General features: G+C 46.0%; 1 protein-coding gene across 1 annotated transcript in view; it reads right to left on the minus strand.

Annotated features, from left to right (window-relative positions):
- The window catches only part of CCDC39 (coiled-coil domain containing 39), a 35,819-nt gene extending 19,337 nt beyond the window's left edge, over positions 1-16,482 (minus strand). The window contains exons 1-9 of the mRNA XM_060242571.1: positions 16,367-16,482; positions 14,393-14,539; positions 10,418-10,576; positions 9,076-9,168; positions 8,680-8,808; positions 8,277-8,468; positions 6,135-6,238; positions 4,172-4,304; positions 361-555 (exon numbers count right to left, since the gene is read on the minus strand). Coding sequence (XP_060098554.1) covers positions 361-555; positions 4,172-4,304; positions 6,135-6,238; positions 8,277-8,468; positions 8,680-8,808; positions 9,076-9,168; positions 10,418-10,576; positions 14,393-14,539; positions 16,367-16,477 — 1,263 coding nt within the window. The 5' untranslated portion in view covers positions 16,478-16,482. The remainder of the gene's footprint in view (positions 1-360; positions 556-4,171; positions 4,305-6,134; positions 6,239-8,276; positions 8,469-8,679; positions 8,809-9,075; positions 9,169-10,417; positions 10,577-14,392; positions 14,540-16,366) is intronic.
- Positions 16,483-19,284: the final 2,802 nt, after the last annotated feature.

A 19,284-nucleotide genomic window follows, 5' to 3' on the forward strand; every position in this document is an offset into this window, starting at 1 on the left:
AATAAGAATTATAAAACAAAGCCTAGGTCCCCAATGATACAGCCAGAGGACGCTGTGGAGTTACCCTCTGATACTGAAAACTTTTATCCGTGCGTTCCAGTTCTTCTTTAAATTCTCTTGCATTTAGGGACACGGCACGACCTTTCTGGGCATTTTCAGAACTGCTCCCAAGGCCTGGTTTGGAATCCAGATGAGTGACTGATGACAGAACATCAGGCTATGAAATTTTAAGCTTGGAGAGTCACAGTTCTGTGACTGACTGGAGACAGTCTAGGACTAGGATCTAGAGGCAACTGCATGCAACACTTGTTCAGATCTGTGTGCCACAAACACACAGACACTGAGACATTATTCTCTTGCCTGAATATACATGATTTCTTGTTGCCTGAGAGACTCTCCATCCAGCCGGCCTAACCGGATGTTGAGGTTTTTCATCAGTCCCCGACGTCCGTTGATTTCAGCTATGAGACCCTTCTCTCTTTCCTTCAGTTCCTGTAACTCCTTGGTTTTCTTGAAGTGTGTCTCTCGCAACTGCTGTGCCAGTGTTTCTTTCTCCTGTTGGAATTCAAATCCCAGGTCAGTGCTACAAAATAGGATGCTTTGCGCATCTTCTTTCTGGTCCTGATAATGTCATGATTAAACAGTATTGTGATTTTTAATTGGAACAGAAGTTTTGTTGTCTGATCACCATGGATGGCTCTGGTCTGCTGAGGTGGGTGACCCCTCTTCCTCCCCTCCTGCTCAGGTACCCAAAGCCAAGGTAGGGCCTATGGTTCAGCAACAGAGCATCTACTTGGTTTGCAAAACGTCGCAGGTTCAATTCTCAGCAACTCCAATTAAAAGGATCAGGGAGGAGGTGATGTGAAAGGCCCCTGCCTGAGATCCACGAGAACTGCTGCCAGTCTGGTACATAATACCAACCTTGATGGACCAATGTCTATCAGTGGCTAGTAACCTCCACATTCAGAATAGTAAGGAGTCCAGTAGCACCTTTAAGACGATCAAAGTTTATTGTAGCACAAGCTTTCGAGTATCTCGAAAGTTTGTGCTACAATAAAATTTGATCGTCTTAAAGGTGCTACTGGACTCTTTACTATTTTGCAGCAACAGACTAACATGGCTAACTTCCTCTGGATCCAAATCCAGAAGCAGTCAACCTCTGACTCCCAGTATTAGGAGGCAACATCAGCGGAAGGGCTTGGCCTCTCTGCCCTGTAGCTGGACATCCAAAGAAAATGGTTGGCCACTGTGTGAGACAGGATGCTGGAACAGATGGATCACTGGCCTGATCCAGCAGGGCTCGTCTGATGTTCTTAAGGATCTGATTCAGTACAAGGCAGCTTCGTGTACTCATGTATACTCTTTCCCTAAGACCTCCATCCTGCTTTTTCTTCATCTTCCAAAAGCTGAGCCATTCTCTTCTAGCATCACTCCTCCTTCCCAGCGGCTGATTCTCAGTTTTCCCTGAACAGCCGTCACCCAGACTAGCCTTTAACCACTCAGCAGATGTGTTTAAACTCCTCATCTATCAATGAGAGAGATTTATAATAATAATAATATGTAATTTGTATCCCGCCCTCCCCACTGAAGCAGGCTCAGGGCAGCTCACAACACAGGCACGTCAGCAATTAAAACAATACATATTATACGTACATACGTATTATAAATCAAACATTTATAAAATTAATCATCATTGTAATTAAAAAGCATTCTAAGATTAGATTAAAATTAAAATCTTGATGTTATACATCGTACAGTTTTTCCGTGGCGACGGTATTCATTTGACAGTATGCTGTAAGATCATTAAGTAAAGGCCAGCTGAAAAAGAGCCGTCTTGCAGGCCCTGCGGAACTGAGCAAAGCTCCGCAAGGCCTGCGCCTCTTCTGGCAATTCAGCCGTTACTGGGACCGACAGAATCGAAGGGTACAATTGACTCTGACTGAAAGGGGTCGTATTTTGTTCCTTCTAATTTATTAAGTTCCTAATAAACTTATCAGAACCATTCAGAGAGATCCTGAAACACAGACAGAGTGTTCAATAAGATTCGGTCCCTGTGCCTCTGCTTTTCTACAGATACTGGGTGGGGGGAGGGGCTGGCCACTGGGGAAAGGAAGCCCAAATGGAAAGAATGGGATTTTGGGAATGCATTATTCCTCGCCCGTATCTTTTCACAGCAAATTAAAAGATGTGGCAAACAGACACGCGTGGCTAATTTTGACGGAAAGCCTGCTTATGACTAACACGCCGCACGCTTTGTTCGAGAACGGTTCATCCTGGTGAAGCCATTGCCCTTGGGCGGTGGAACTGCCGCGCTCCTCTCCACTCGGGTTACCCATCCTGCTGCGTAAGGAAAGAAGCTCTGCTAATGGTTTGGGCATCCTAATAAGAGTTTTAAGGATAATCTAATGCAATCTGAGATTGGGCTGGATCACGGGTATTGCCGCATCTTTTTTAAAAAATTAAGGAAATTCACAATCACTGATTCACATTTGACAAATTCTGTGCTCCAAGCAGGGTTTCAAGGCACTTAAGATCCAACTGTAAGATGACCCATGCTGGAAAATCAAAGTGGGATGCTCAGCTTAGTGTAGTGCAGACTCTTATCTGGGAGAGCCGGGTTTGATTCCCCATTCCTTCACTTACAGTTGCTGGAATGGCCTTGGGTCATCCATAACTCTCGCAGGAGTTGTCCTTGAAAGGGCAGCTGCTGTGAGAGGCCTCTCAGCCCCACCCACCTCACAGGGTGTCTGTTGTGGGGGAAGGAGATAAAAGAGATTGTAAGCCGCTCTGAGTCCCTGATTCAGAGAAAAGGGCGGGGTATAAATCTGCAATCTTCTTGTCCTCTCTAATTTCCTCCCCTCTTGAGCAGAGCAGTTCACACCCTGAGCAAAACAGAATTGCTATAATCTTAAAATGGGCAACGGGGAATGCAAGATCCTGCACAGCTCCAGGTTGCTGCTACGTGGGGGCTTCCTGTGACAACGAGCGGCTGCTCACCCGCACAGCTCAGGGGGAACGCACCGCTAACAGTACAGCATTTTACTTGAAAAAGTTATGCTTTGTTTTCCCACTTATGGTTTCCAAGGTGGTTTACTTGCCAAATAAAAGCAAGATACAGGGTTTTTTTTTAAAGTATGTTAAAATCAGTAGCATCAATCTAGCCAGTGTGGTGCAGGAATTAAAAGTGCTGAACTAGTATCTGGGCGACCCAGGTTTGAGTCCCTGCCAGGGAAGCATGCTGGGTGACCTTGGGTCAGTCACACCATCTCAGCCTAACCTACCTCACAGGACAGTTGTAAGGATAAAATGAAGAAGAGAGCAACACAAGCCACTTTGGATCCCACTGGGGAGGAAAGCAGGGCGCAAATGTATTAAATGAAAATACATTCGGGGGAAATCCTGAACAGTACAGTAATTATATCCCACCCAAAGAGGTGCCACGACCGAAAGGGTTAGGGTTGCCAGGTCTGACTCAGGAAATATCTGGGAACTTTAGGGGTGCAGACAGGAGACTTTGGGGGTGAAGCCGAGAGCAAGGGTGTGACAAGAACGATGGCATTCTGAAGGGAGTTCCAGCCATCCCATTTCTTTTAAATGCCTTCCCACCACTGGAAATAATGGAGGATGGGGGCACCTTCTTTTGGGGCTCATAGAAGTGGAACCCCTGGTCCAATCTTTTTGAAACCTGGAGGGTGTTTTGCAGAGAGGCATCGGATGCTATCCTGTAAATTTGGTGCCTACCTCAAACCAAAGCCACCCCCCCCCACCAAGGCTCAGATACACACTGATCAATTCTCCATTGTACCCTATGGGGAACTGGTCTCTATAGGGTATAATGGAGTACTCAGCAAACGTGGTTTCCAGGTGTGTGGCAGCAAGCCGTGAGGTGTGCAATCCATATGACTACCTCCTTTTACTCCTGGATGTGCATTATAAAAGCATCAAGAAAGTGAGGGCAGAGGAACCCTAGGAAGGGGGGGGGGCGGAAGTAAACCACAGGAAACTGCTCAGAAAACAAAATGCACCCCGAATTATCTTTCAGCCAAGCATTCAGTGCAATTGACATAGATATAATGAATTGCAAATTCATTGGTTTAAAGGACATGAAACCCCACCCTCCCTTCAGCCACCAGACTTCGTCTGCAACACAGCAAGGGGAGAGAGCCCTCACCTTGTTGGTTCTCTCCTTTTCTCTCAGCATCTCTTCCATCCTGGCCGCTTTCTCTTCCAACGTCAATGCCTGGTCCCCCACCGATTTCAGCTTCTTGGAAAGGCTCTCATTGTGGTCCTTCATGAAGTTTAGCCTAACAGAGGATTTATGGGACAATTTAGGCACAGGCCGTGCCCCGAAGCATTAGAACCTCAGCCCTCCCATCCGTAGGGCTTGCCTCATCAGCACAAGCTCCCCTGCACTGGTAGAAGGTGCTATTGGCAGAAGAGATGCACATCATCAACATCTGTTACCATTTAGAATCTTTCTTAGCTAGTAAGCTGCCAAAATTTCAGCTATGGTTTTCTTTTTTTTAAGTGTGACAAAACTAGATAAAAGGTATTAAGTCAGACTATTTGATCCTCTGCCATACTGCACACGAAAAGCCAAAACTAGACAATACTTGTTTGGGGGTGGCTCAGTGGTGGAGCATCTGTTTGGCATGCCGAAGATTCCAGGTTCAATCCCAGCATCTCCAGCTATAAGAAGCAGGCAAGAGGTGATTGGAAAGACCTCCTCTGGAGACCCTTGAGAACTACTGCCAGGGTGGTAGACCAAGTAATGGACCGATAGTCTGGAGCTAGTCTGGTGTAGTGGTTAAGTGTGTGGACTCTTATCTGGGAGAACCAGGTTTGATTCCCCACTCCTCCACTTGCACCTGCTGGAATGGCCTTGGGTCAGCCATAGCTCTCGTAGGAGTTGTCCTTGAAAAGGCAGCTGCTGTGAGAACTCTCTCAGTCCCACCCACCGCACAGGATGTTTGTTGTGGAGGAGGAAGAGAAAGGAGATTGTAAGCCACTCTGAGACTCTGATTCAGAGAGAAGGGGGGGTATAAATCTGCAGTCTTCTTCTTCAGTATAAGGCAGCCTCCTGTGTGTTCATGTGACAGGTGGCTCCAAGATTGACTCGCTTTCCTCACAGCCATACAACAGTCAAAAATCATCGGCCCAGAAGCATTTAAAAGAGCAGACCACAAACTCAGTCGATTAAACGACAGCAGATGCCAGACATGTTTTGACAGACAAACTGCTGGTAAACGTGCCAATGGGAAAAATGCTTTTTACTTTCACTTCTTTGCAGTATTATTATCCCTTTCTGCCTCCAAAACACAAGGTGGGACACCTGGCATTCCCCCTCCCATTTCCTCATGACTAACCCCCCCCCCCAACTGAAAAAAGGGCAGGCTGAGAGAAGGCAGCTTCTGAGCTGCCTTCCGATTTCAAAACCGGGCCTCGTGAGTCAAAAGCCAGTGCTTTTCACTATACCTCACTGACTCAGGTGAATCAGATTCAGGGCCACTAGCCATGTTGGTCTGAAGCAGCGGAACAAAGTTTTGAGTCCCGTCGCATGAGTCCGAATACAAGCTTTTGTGTGAAAAGCTTACACTCTGAATTAAACTTCGTTGGTCTTAAAGGTGCCGCTGGACTCGAGCTTTGTTCAGATGAATCAGGGAAGACTTATGAGGAGCAATACCCGAACAAGCCTTTTATCCCATGGGCTAATGACCGGCTGAGGCCCCTGAAACCCGCACTAGGGGCAAAGCCCTATTGCCGATTGCTATAGCCCCAATCCAACCCCCACCCCATCAGCACCTGCTCATGGATTTCCCACAGAAGTCGCCACTAAGCCTTCTGTCTGCATTCAGCCCGTGCTTCTAACTTCCTCCTGTCAGCAGCTGTTCGGATAGTTCCAAAGGCTTCAACAGAAAGCAGCCAGCCAGCTGCTCTTATAAACACTGAGACCCTCACCGAGTTAATTACTTCACTATATGTGAAGCTGTCTGCGTCTCCGGCCTTGTCAACCACTGTATTATGTATCCATTCTGTTTTATCAACTACCCCCTCCCCCCAAAAAAATAACCTTGAGGAAAACTATAGTAGGACACACGCACCCTGAAATCACCTTTGCCATTTAGAATGCCTACCTGAAAGTTTTCTCCTGCATTTCCTTCTTCAGGTTAGCTACCGAGGCTCTCATCTGTTCTAGTTCAGAAGCAGTCCCATCCACAGTGGCTTTCAGCGTATCCAGCTAAATGTGAAACACAATATGTATTGCAATAATTGTAATTAAAGACATGAAATACAAATGTATTGTAATGCTGTGCGTGAGGGCGAACTAGATGTGGCAGTGTCCTTGCGGCCATCACAAGGATGTTGCTGCCATTTTAAAAAAAACATTTTAAAAGTCATTTTTAAATGCCACGAGCCCTCAGCACAGTGGGCTGAGGCCATCTTGCTCCTCCCTTGCACCTTCTCTAGTGCCAGAATGGCTGCATCCCGCCAGCTGTTTTCAGCACTTGAAAAGGCAAAGGGGAAAAACAAGAGAGCCAGTTTGGTGTAGTGGTTAAGTGTGCGGACTCTTATCTGGGAGAACCGGGTTTGATTCCCCACTCCTCCACTTGCAGCTGCTGGAATGGCCTTGGGTCAGCCATAGCTCTGGCAGAGGTTGTCCTTGAAAGGGCAGCTGCTGCGAGAGCCCTCTCAGCCCCAACCTCCTCACAGGGTGTCTGTTGTGGGGGAGGAAGATAAAGGAGATTGTGAGCTGCTCTGGGATTCGGAGTGGAGGGCGGGATATAAATCCAATATCATCTTCTTCAACTGGAACCTCATGGTGTTTTAAAATGATTTTAAAATGGTGACAGTGTCTTCACGATGGTTTCGGGGGCCTCAACCAGCCATCACACCATCAAATCTGCTTTGGCCCACAGACACACCATTAACCAATACACGAAATCCTTCTATTGTAGCACTGATCTTTTAAAGAAATTATAGCAGCCAGTCAGTACACATTGCTGTGGTCAGCACACCTTAATTTCAACAAGGCGAAAGCACCATACATTAAGAGAACGTATCTTTTATACCTTTCTACTTTCTAGTTCAAAAAACGCCCATTCTAAGCCTCTGAGAGAGGGCAAAACTAAAAGTTATACATTATATGTGTTCACCACAGGGGCTTGAAGCCATACAGCAACTGAGAATCCCCTGCAGCAGCTCCTTTGTCAAAGCCCAGCAGGGGCCTGATTCCGGATCAGGACTGTGACGTGAGGGGAAGGGGGGCTCCTGCTTTCCTCCCACTCCATTTTTGAGAGGTTATGTGTCTCGGCAAATGGAGTTTCAATTACATTCAATGGGGAAAGCAGAGAGGAACAGCAAACCGATCTGGTTCTGCTGGCCGAAGCTGCCAGGCTCGAATCTCCCACGTCTGTAATTCAGACATAAATCGTGCGTTGACCCGAATGCACATTCAATCTTTACCACTTTTGCTCTGCATTTTAACAGTGGAGGGAGACATGAATTGGGAAGCCCCAAAAGTGGGGGAGCAGGGAGGAAAGCAACTGTAGGTAGAGATTTGGAACAGAAAATGCCCCACAACTTCTCCATTAAAAATTCCCTATTCAAAACACCAGCAGGGCTCAATTACACACATTGGTGTGCAACATATAATGAGCTTCTTTGGCACTGTGTGTGAAAATGCCCACATGTAACTGTCACTGGAGAGATTCCGTGCCTCTTCAACTAACCGATAGATGCGCTCACTGTAACCTCTTCCAAGGTACCTGGCAAGCTGTCACAGGAGGCGCTTCCAAAAAGTGCCTTCATTTCTTAAGGTTAAGACAGTAAGAAAAAAAGAACTCTGCTGGATCAGACCTGTGGTCCATCTAATCCAGAGTCCTGTCTCACACAGTGGCCAAACAGTTCCTCTGGAGGGTCAACAGGGCATAAAGGCTGAGGCCTTCATAAGAAGAGCTCTGCTGGATCAGACCAGTGGTCCATCTAGTCCAGTGTCCTGTCTCATACAGTGGCCAAACAGTTCCTCTGGAGGGCATGGAGGCCAAGACCCTCCCCTGATGTTGTCTCCTGGCACTGGGATTCAGCAGCTGACTGTCTCTGAACCTGAAGGTTCCCTTGTCACCTATCCTCACACTGCAACCGCTGTTTGCTTGGAATTAGAATCTGTGTCTACTACAACTGGCCACTGTGTTCCAACAGGACTCTAGACTGAAAGGCTGCAGCAATAATCTTTCCTAAACTGGCTTCACTACTGGTTCTGCTAATGTTCAGATTACCTCATCCTGCAGCTGATTCCGATTAGCCTCCTCTTTTTGGTACTCTATCCGCAATTTGGCAGCCTGCCGATCGGCTATGCCAATCCTCTTCTCATACTCCATGTTGTTGCCACTCTCGTTTGCCAGAAACTGGATCTTGTCTTTAAGCACACTCTCCTTGGCTCTTATCGCTCGCCTGGCCTGGGCTAACAGCTAGGTGCAGAAAAAGATTCATGTTGTTTTTAAGAGAGGAGCCTGATTAATCAACTGCCAAACTGAGTACCAAGATGCGCTATAAAATAAAATCCAAATATCGATTAACAGGCAGCAAACCAACCCGCCAAAGGATGCGTGTGCAATAACTTGCTAGTACTCAGAAGCCCACATGTATTGCAGGTAACACACATTCAAGAAAACAGATTACCAAGCCACACTGGTCTATTTCTTGATCTCTTTTCTGCATTTGCTCTATGGTGTTCTCCCACTGTCTGATAAGCTCTTGTCTCTCGTGATGAACCCGACGGAAATCTTCAGCTGCCTTGTCCAACTCGATCTGTAATGAGAAATGCAACCCAAACGTTCAAGCTTGTATCCCAAAAACCCGGCAAGTTCATGGAACAGAATTTCCCAGTCCCTCTCTCCCACTCAAATTGTGCTCTGGGGAGTCAAGGGGCTCTCAAACAGAACAGGGTGCACTATGGCTATCTGCAGTTCCTGCTTCCCCCTCCCCAAAACCACTCATGGGAAGACACTGCTATCGGTGGCAGATGACAAGGATGTAGGTCACAAAGTAAAATCTCCAGTTGCTCCATGGATCCACCTGAGCAGCAAGGGTTTCTGTCAGCTCATTGTCAAGAAGTTTGCGCCTATGATTACAGTCTACGGTCAGCAACTCAATCTTCATAGTCAGTGCCTGAAATGAAAGGAGAATGAAACCTGTTGTTAACTCTTAACTTAATTCGTTTTAAAGATTGCCAAAATATTATCTCTGCCATGTACTGAAACAGGATGGAACCCCACGGTCATTGAATCGTAATGCTAGGAGGGAATCGCGGATCACCCATTCGAACTCCACAGATCTCAATATTCCCTTCAGCAGGGGAACCTTTTGTGCATCAAAATGATCAAGCCAGTTTACTGGCTACCTAACATCAGCTGTTAATGCTTGGCTTTAAACTTCCACAAAACAGCTTAAGCAGGGCAGGACAGAATTTAAAATCACATTTAATGCTAACTGGGTTGATATTCTTTTCCTGGATTCCTTTCCTGGGGAAATTCCTTTGAAATTAACTGTTGTGTTTTGATCCAATGAAAGCAAGGCATTTCAGGATGGACGTGACGTGGGTTTTTACAGGGATGGAATTCTAGCAGGAGCTCCTCTGCATATTAGGCCACACCTCCTCGATGTAGCCAATCCTCCAAGAGTTTACAAGGCTCTTTTTTGGAGGACTGGCTACATCAGGGGTGTGTGGCCTAATATGCAAAGGAGCTCCTGCTAGAATTCCACCTCTGGGTTTTTATGTGTTCTCATTTTCCTTGCTTGCGTGCTTCTGTTGCTTCAGGGGGGTGTTTTCCTGTTCCACATATGTGTGTGACTCCCTCTAGTGGTTGATTCAATCTTACATTACATTACATTCATAAAACCTTATGCTGGACATACAGTTATGTCTTATGAAATCAACCACTAGAGGGAGCCAAACATGCACAGACGTGGAGGAGGGGGAAACGGGCCCCTGAAGCAACACACAAGGAAAATGAGAATGTGGGAAAGCCCATGAGGTGGAGGACCCGCAGAACTGTTCTTAATGTTATTTGGTTTCGCTTTCATGCAGCCACAGGGATGCTGAATTTGATCAGAGCAATAGCGCAGGAGTACGTTCCCTTTTCTCTGTCATTTAAAAATCAAAATTATCTCTGCAATCTGGCAACTACTTTTCTGCTTATGCACCTTGTCCCCTGCAGGGAGAAAAACAACTGAAAAGCAATCCACTTTGCAGTCACCAAGGCTGCTGAGGGTAAAAACTGTCAAGAGGCTCTCCTCTTGTGGAGCGAAGCCAGGTGTGACTTAGGAGACGTTTCCTTCCCATCTGATCTAAAGCTAGAACTCATTGAGATTTGCTGTATGAAAACTGCACAGGACCTTTCAGAAACGATTCACATACTCTTAATTTGCCATCGTCTTCCTGGGCATATTTCTGGATCACCAAGGTATCATTGTCTTTACGAGCGGATTCTTCTAACCAAGCCTCCAGTGCCTGTTGGTCCCAGTTCATTTGGCATCTTAGGGCTTCCAGCTTCTGAGTCAATTTGAAGACATTGTTCTAACCGAGTCAGAGAAAATACAGAGAGAAAGGTGCACAAGAGTTATATACATGTGAAAATACCAAGGCTTCCGACAGCTACTTAAGCATTCACTCAAAACTGAGCTCAGGCAATACCAACTGCTTTTACATGAAATAAGCATGAACTTGCCTCAACCTCTTCTCCAATAGCCAAGGGCTGGTTTCCTTGCAAACAGGAGAATCTGAACAACAGGCCCAGCCGCAGTTAGGACAAGAGGGTTCTGCAAAGACCAGGAAACCCTCAGGATGTTAGCGGGGCGGGACTGAATTTAAAAGAACGCCTAATCTAAGCATAGAAAATCCCAAAGAGTTTAACCATGAAGTCTGTGTATGTGCAGCCCAGATTTTTTTAAAAAGAAAATAATCTGGGTGATATTTATAGGAGTGCAAAAACATATATAGAGCCCCGTGGCACAGAGTAGTAAAGCCACAGTACTGCAGTTGAAGCCCTCTGCTCACGACCTGAGTTTGATCCCAGTGGAAGCTGGTTCAGGTAGCCAGTTCCAGGTTGACTCAGCCTTCCATCCTTCTGAGGTGGGTAAAATGAGTACCCAGCTTGCTGGAGGGGAAGCACAGATGACTGGGGAAGGCAGTGGCAAACCACCCCATAAAAAGTCTGCTGTGAAAACGTTGTGAAAACAACGTCACCCCAGAGTCGAAAATGACTGGTGCTTGCACAGAGGACTACCTTTTACCTTTAAAAACATAACAGAAGCAGATCCTAGAAGATGGACCCAGCTTCAGCTCCCCGCCCCCACCCGCAGCACTGTGAACCGGTTTGCGCGGTGGCTGACAACTTTGGTCTCGGTGGCTCGCAGGGTGGGGTTTGTGCTTATGGGACTCCACAGCGTAGAGGGAGTATTGGTTGTGTGATGCCCAGCACCGGTGGTTATTCCTAAAGTTAATTCTCTTTTCACAGATCAGAGCATGTAATTCTACCTTCATTCTGTTCTAACCCATTACTTGAAAGAAAGAAAAAGTGGCATCGTTTGAATGCTCATAGGGTCCTATGTCCTGCCCAGACAGGACTAACCCACTCAGATCATTGAGGCCTTGCTCCTCTCTTTTAGGAGAGCATCTTTAGGGAAGCAGTTCACGGCTTCAACCTTACATTGGCGGTTGAGGGGCTGTATCAGGGAGGCCTATAAAGCCGAAGATTTAGATCCTCCCCAAAGTTTTACAGCTCACCCTTCGAAGGGAGTGGCCACCCTGGCGGCCTGCAGTTCCTTTCCTTCACTGGAAGTTATCTGTAAGGCAACTACATGGAAGTACATTCATTCTTTTACCAGGCACTACAGGATAGATAAGCTGCTGGCCTCGACAGAGGTTGCTTTCAGTAGGAGGGTTCTAAAGCATGCTGTCTGCCTGGGGAAGCTGCTAAATCCGCCCTGGGATGCACCGCTTTTTTATGTCCCAGTAGTAAGGACAACCCACTCTCAGGACCACTGGAGAGCAGAAGCTGCGAGTGGGCAGGGCAGCTGGTGTGAGCAAGAGGGGCAGGCCCGGTATGACAAAGGAGCAGGGGAAGGAAAGCTCAAGTGGGTAGGGCAGCAGGTGGTGAGAGGCAAGCCAGAATCAGCATGGTGATGGCTGGAGGCAGTGATGGTGGGGGAGAACCAGAGGCAGAAAAGTGGGGAAGAAAGCCAGTTCATCAGCAAGGAGGCGGGAAATGGGGGTTTCCCCTCTCGCATGAGAGTCCCTCTCCTGCAAACCAAAGTTTGGAAACAAGCTTTTAAAAATCTTATACCATTAAGTGGAAAAACTTAGGTTTGAGCAGCCTTCAGCTGTATCCAAGAGCCAGTTTGGTGTAGTGGTTAAGTGCACGGACTCTTACCTGGGAGAACCGGGTTTGATTCCCCACTACTCCACTTGCAGCTGCTGGAATGGCCTTGGGTTAGCCATAGCTCTCGTAGTTGTCCTTGAAAGGGCAGCTGCTGTAAGAGCTCTCTCAGCCCCACCCACCTCACAGGGTGTCTGTTGTGTGTGTGGGGGGGGGAAGGTAAAGGAGATTATGATTGCTCTGAGATTCAGATTATAGGGCGGGATATAAATCCAGTATCTTCAAACTACTTCTTAGATACTAACTGTAGCCAATGGCCCACATCTTTCCTCCACTACAGAGCTCCTTCCTTCTGGCTGCTCGTCTCATAGGTTTCAAAATCGTTTTCATGACACGTTCCTTATAGTTTGTGGCTTTACGTAAACAGCTACACAAAAAATGCTGATAGAATGCATTTAATAATTTATCCCCCACCTTTCTCCCCCCAGTGGGGACCCTGGGTGGCTTACATCAATCTCCACACCTCCATTTGATCCTCACAACAACCCTGCAAAGTAGGTAAAGCTGAGAGTGTGTGAGTGGCCCAAGATCACCCAGCGAGCTTGCACACCAGCGTGGGGATTCAAGCCAGGTGACCAAAAAGGTTAAAAAGAAAAGAAAAAAAACCCCACGATCTCTAAAGTTATCACTGTTAATTCAAAAAGCTAAAATTATAATCCTAAAGCGATTAATTAAATTGCAAAATATCAAAAACCAGGCATTACAAAACAACAGTCTTTGGTTACATATGTACAGACCTTCCCCTAGTATATATAACCATTTAAATTAAAATTTTACTTGTATACAGGGAGATGTCTCACGGTTACAAGTTATAATTGCAATTGATGTAAATGATGTCACACAGTTAGAACTGATGACAAATGAAGTCTGAGTCCAGTGGCACCTTTAAGACCAATAAAATGTAGTTCTGGGTATAAGCGTTCAAGCACAGGCACGCTTCTTCAGATAGGAAAGCTTGTGGCCGGAATGAAACTTTGTTGGTCTTAGAGGTGCCACTGGACTCAGACTTTGTTCTCTTGCTGCAGACCAGGGATGGCCAAACTGCGGCTCAGGAGCCAAATGTGGCTCTTTTGCACGTATTGCGTGGCTCTCAAAGCCTCCACCACTCCTTTGGCTGGCTTGAAGAAGGCATTTGTTTCTTTAAATCCTTTAAAGCTGGATGGCTTGGATTGGAGAATGCATTTAAAATTGCTTTCTTTCCACCTCTCCTTCCCTCCACCCCCCATCTTCTTCCTTCCTGTCTTGTGGCTCTCAAACATTTCGATATTCATGTCTTGTGGCTCTCAGACATCTAACATTTATGTTAAGCAGGTTTGGCCACCCCTGCTTCAGACCAACGCAGCTACTCACCTGAACTGATGACAACAGACAGTGATAACTCTATACGTAGGGAAGGGTTTTGTTTACTTTTTTTGTTACCTAGTCTGTTCTGGGTTGGAATTATTCCCCTCCTCTCCAAACTATGAATTCATTATCCCAGTCTGCCACTACTCAACTCGGGGGAGGGGGGGGGGGAGTGGTATCAGAAGCTGAAGCAGTGAGCAGCGACTCATGAAAGCTCATCCCGTGCCACAAATTCTGTTAATCTGTAAGGTGCTCCTAGACTCTTGCTCTTTTCTGCTGCTACCAGCAACCTCGCGCTGCTACCCGTCTTGATCTACTCCACGCTGTAATGCAATATATGTCATGTGATACAGACTCACGGCTAGACCATAAGAAGAATTCTGACAGCCATTACCACATTAGATGCTGGCTTTGGAGAAGCTGCTTCCAGATTTGCATTGTTAAGATTCCATACAAAAGGACAGCTGCAATCCAACAGGACTAATGGCAACAGCGTTGCCAAGAGATGTGCTTTGTTTAAGGAAGCAGCACAGTTTGTTTGCAAGAACAGCAGCGGAGAAAGCTGTTCCGCTCAAAGCAAGGTTCTTTTCCGAAAATCAAATGAAACATACTTCTTGACTAATTTTCTTCTCCCTCAACGAAACCGTCTCATTCTCCAGCCTTTGAATCTCACTCTTCAGGCGCCCCAGTTCTCTCTCAGCAATGGCTTTAAAATGCAGTTCGGTTTCAATTTCATTCTTTCTGGCTCTGAGAAGAGACTACAGAGAAAGTCAATTAATTATTTTTTGCAAGGCTAATGAGCACTGAAGATTAAGAGGCATCTTTTACTGCTTGTTTCATTTTCTGAACAAAAGGAATTGGAGATAAAAAATGGATGAAAAGTTATGAAGTACACAACTAAGGACTTCCATATGAGTTTTGTATGAAAGATCTAGCATTCTCTCTCAAAGTGGTTTTCTATAGCTAGCCAGCCAAGGGCCACAAAAATTTATTTTCCTGTGTTCCATCTGAACAAGACTAGAGCTAACAACATTTAAATGGGTCCCTCCTCCACCTTGTGTTTGGTCCAGGAAATATGACTGCAACACACAGCTCATTGAGCTGATGTATGAATTAACTGACGCTGACATGGTTTTTCTGTGTATTAAAACAGCTACGGCTGTGTTACCTGTTACAAGATGAAAGCTCAACAGCGTATTAGCTAACCAGCTGTGTTAAGACTTCTAGAATTTTAAATGTAAATATCTTCTAGGATGTTCAGTTTAACAAGTTAATGAGCTCACTTTTGGTTTCCTGGACTTCCTTCAATTTATGGGATTAGCAGATTGTGTGTGTGTTTTCAGAGAATAAATTATATTCTTTTACTTGTTTAAAAAAATTACAGAATATTCACAGACACAGAGATCACAATTTTTTCCTCATGTTCCCCGTAGCCACATGGGTCAGGAGAAGGTATATTGACTCCACATTGGAAATTCCTGGAGATTTGGAGGTGGAGCATGGTGGGGATGGAGGTTGGGGAGGACAGTAGGGTGTGAGGCCATAGAGTCTACCGTTTCAAGCAGCCATTTTCTCCAGGGGAACTGATCTCTGTGGTCTGGAAGTCACAATTCCAAGAAATCTCCAGGTCCCACCTGTAGTTTGGCAACCTTAATCGGGAGGCAGATAGGAGGAAGGGAAAGAAGATGGTCTTTCTCCCTCTTCTCTCTCTTCTGTCATCAGAGCTGTGCTGACAGAAGAGAGGTTAATTTCTCCTTCTTCCCACTCCCAACTACAACTGCCAACTTTCAGGCGGGGTCTGGAGCTCTCCCAAAACTATAACTGACTACAGAGATCAGTTACCTTGGAAGGAATGGCACATTTGGAAAAATTCCTGCCGAGCTCCTCCCTCACCACGAACCCCACCTTCCTCAGGTACCACTTCCAAACCATCACAAATCTTCCAAGTCAAAATCAGCAATTCTACCCCAACCCATGTGGGTGACCCTTGAAATGGGCTTTGTCTGAAACAATTGCTGGGGGAAGGGGAACATGGGAAAGAGCCATGATTGTTGCATCAACCTTTGTATGAGCAGAAAGGCAGTTTCGCAGATACCAAGGGGGAGGGGGTGTTCCATGATTTCATGGATTTCCCATTTAAAGTGCTGTCCCCCCACAATGCTGTATTGTTGTTATTGTTATTTCTATTTATAATGTACACTGTAATTAAATTAATCAGACATCTGTTAAATCAATCAGTTTACAGAATAAAACCATTTAAAAACCAGTCCAATCATGCCATTCCTGAAGGCACCCCTCCCCCAATTCAGAATTGGCTTTCCAGGTGGTCCAGCCACCGCAGAAGATGTGAAAGATCTATTCCAGTTCTTTGAACCCAACCCAGTATGAACTGGAGAAAAACTGCAAACCCTACAGGCAAAACAATTTGAACTTTCTTGCAGATCTTATGTGGGAAATAAATGAACAGATGCTAAAATCTTGTACTCCCTTTTGGTTTCAGACAGCTCAGCGCCAAGCATGCTGAAGCCAGAGTGCACTGAGAGATACATGCAATTCAGCAAAGCAGAAATCTCAGCCATATATACCTGGGTCAAATTAAACTCCTGCTTGACGTTTTTCAAGTGCGCTGTCATCGCTGTGATACGTTCTTCAAATTCAGCCGCTTGATTTTCCAAGCTGGCCTTTTCTTTTTCCATACTCTGACACTGGGAAATAAAACATCCAAGGTATTTTAATGTTACTCTGAAGCCATTAAAAAAAATGCTCCGCTTTTAACATAAACTGCTTCCTGAGGGCCGTGCTTGCTCTTGGAAATGGGGTGGCACTGCAAAGGAGACTCCCCAAAGAATTCTCCGAGAAAAGTCATTTAGGGACCATTTATACAGCACGGTATATTTCGTGCATTTTATTTTGCACATTTTTGGCCCATGGTCTCACCAAGGAGCTCGGACAGATTTGTGAGCTCCATCTTGGGAAATTCCTAGAGATTCTTGGGGTGGAATTTGGGAAGAGAAGGGACTTCAGCGGGGCATAATGCCATAGAGTTCACCTTCCAAAGTGGCCATTTTCTCCAGGGGAACTGATCCCTGTTGCCTGCAGGTCAGTTGTAATCTCAGGAGATCTCCAGTCACCACCTGAATGTTGGCCACCCTAAGCTCAGGGCAGCACACATCAGTATCCCCTGCTCCATGTTAGGCATTTTCCACACAGGGATGGGATTTTGCAGTCTCTCTGTTGCTGGCGCAGCTGCAGGAACAGGTCTTCCACAAGGCCGGCTTCTCCACAATTTCCCTGCTCCATCCCCTTGGAAAGGGCCACGCCTCCCTCTCTTGTACCAACTAGGCTTTTGCAGTTTTCAAAATACCAGCACCAGAATTATATCAATGTACCATTATATCAATATAGCTTTCACTCTGAAAGAAAGTCCCTGGCCCCTTAGCTTAAGAAGACATATCTTCTCCCTTGTAGCTCTGCAAAAGAAGCTGGAGAGAAGAAGCTGGAGACTTACTTTTTAAAAACACTAGAGCTTTAATCCTGGTTTAACTCTATCCCCAAACTGACTTTCTACACTAGAATCATAGAGTCAGAGAAACCAACTTTATGACTCTATGATTCTATGGTTTTAGTGTAAAAAGTCAGTTTGGGGACAAAGTTAAATCAGGATTAAAGCTCTAGTGCGAAATCGGCCAAAGTGAAACCTGGGAATTTAAAGAATCCGCTGCACCTCTTCTTACAATGGTATATCGATATAACAATGTTCTAGCGCTGATTTTTTTTAAAAGGAAACAAAAGGCACCCTGTCCCAGAGGGTTGCCAGGTCCCTCCTGGCCACTGGCAAGGGATGGGGAGGTAGGGTTGCCCAATCCAGGTTGAGAAAATCCTGTGCATTTGGGCATGGAGCCTGGGGAGGACAGGGACCCCAGTGGACTACAATGCCACAGAGTCCACCCTCCAAAACATCCATTTTCTCCAGGGGAAGTGACCTCTGTAGTCTGGAGATAAGCTGTAATTCCAGGGGATCGTCAGGTCCCACCAGGAGGCTGACATCCCTATTTCCCCATGTGGAGAGAAGGATCAGAGGAAACGGCTGCCACAGGAGCTGGAAAATACAAAATTTTCCATCCACACAGCAGCCATCCCAGCTATACTGCGATATCTCCCAAAACTTCAGATCAGACAAAAGCTAGGGAAACCCTTGCAAGGTACATGAGTGTACCCTGATGCTGTGGGGAAGCAGGAACAAAAAATGCTGCTTCCCATAAGCAGTGAACTCAGGGCAGGCAACTCCTGTGGAAGACGCTTTGCACTTGCAACAACACTCTGAGGAAGTTAGGCAGAGAGTGAGTGATTGGCCCCACCCAAGTCACCCAGCAACCTTCCATGGCAAGGCAGGGATTTTAACCCAGGTCTCTCAGATCCCACACTTTGATGCTCTAACTGCTAGCCCCCACTGCGTATCAAGGGCTTTTCAGCTCCCTCTTCTCCCCATTTTAGCTGATCCTGTACAGAATTATGTGTGCCTAATCTCCTTAGTTCAACGGGTTTAGTTCTTCATAAACCTCTGTAAGATCAGAGTGTAAAACTCTCACTGGTTGTAACTTTTCAGTTCCCTTTTTACATCCATGCAGGGTACACACCTCTACAGTATAACCACTTTTAACAATTCAGTGAGGAGTTAAAAACTGCTCACTAAATGCCTGCTGGGATGATAAGCTTCTTATTTTCCTACCCTCTTCAGGTTTTAGAATGGGATCACCAACAAAATGCTGCAATGGCCTCTCTGTCTAACAACTCTTGTGCCTTTCTTTAAAGGAAACCTACAAGGGTATGAATCACTCCCAATGGAAAGACATGTAGAATTATCCTGCAGCAAGGTTAGGAGCATAACTATGAATATCATAAGAGCTGGATCCCTGCTGAATCCAACCATCAAATCAAAATCAAACAGGACTCCCAACAGCACCAACATGGCACGGCAAACAGAGTGGCAGAGCAGGATCCTGGGAGACTTGAGTTTGAATCCCCACCCTATCACGGAAGCTTGTTGGGTGACCTTGGGCCTTCTACAAACTCCCAACCTGGCCTACCTCCCAGGGTGGTTGTTGTGGGAGGAGGGGGAAAACAATGTTCTAAAGAGCTTTGAGTCACGGTTGCTAATTCCAGATTGTCAAATTCTTGTTGATTTGGGGAGGGTGGGGTTTGGAAAGGACAGGGACGTCAGCAGGGTATAATGCACCCCACCCTGCTAAGCAGCCATTTCTTCCAGGGGAACTGATCTCTGTTGTCTAGAGACCAGTTATTATTCCAGGAGATCTCCAGGCCCCACTTGGAGGTTGGCAACTCTTACTTCGAGTCCAACAGGGGGAGAAAAGTGGATGATAAATAAATAAATGCATGGATGCAAATACACCTTCAAAAGCTAACAAATATTATAAGCTCGCTTTCATCACATGTAGTTGAAGTAGGCTTGCCAAGTCCAATTCGAGAAATATCTGGGGACTTT

This window comes from Heteronotia binoei, chromosome 6 (assembly GCF_032191835.1).
Source record: "Heteronotia binoei isolate CCM8104 ecotype False Entrance Well chromosome 6, APGP_CSIRO_Hbin_v1, whole genome shotgun sequence".
Taxonomy (NCBI): domain Eukaryota; kingdom Metazoa; phylum Chordata; class Lepidosauria; order Squamata; family Gekkonidae; genus Heteronotia; species Heteronotia binoei.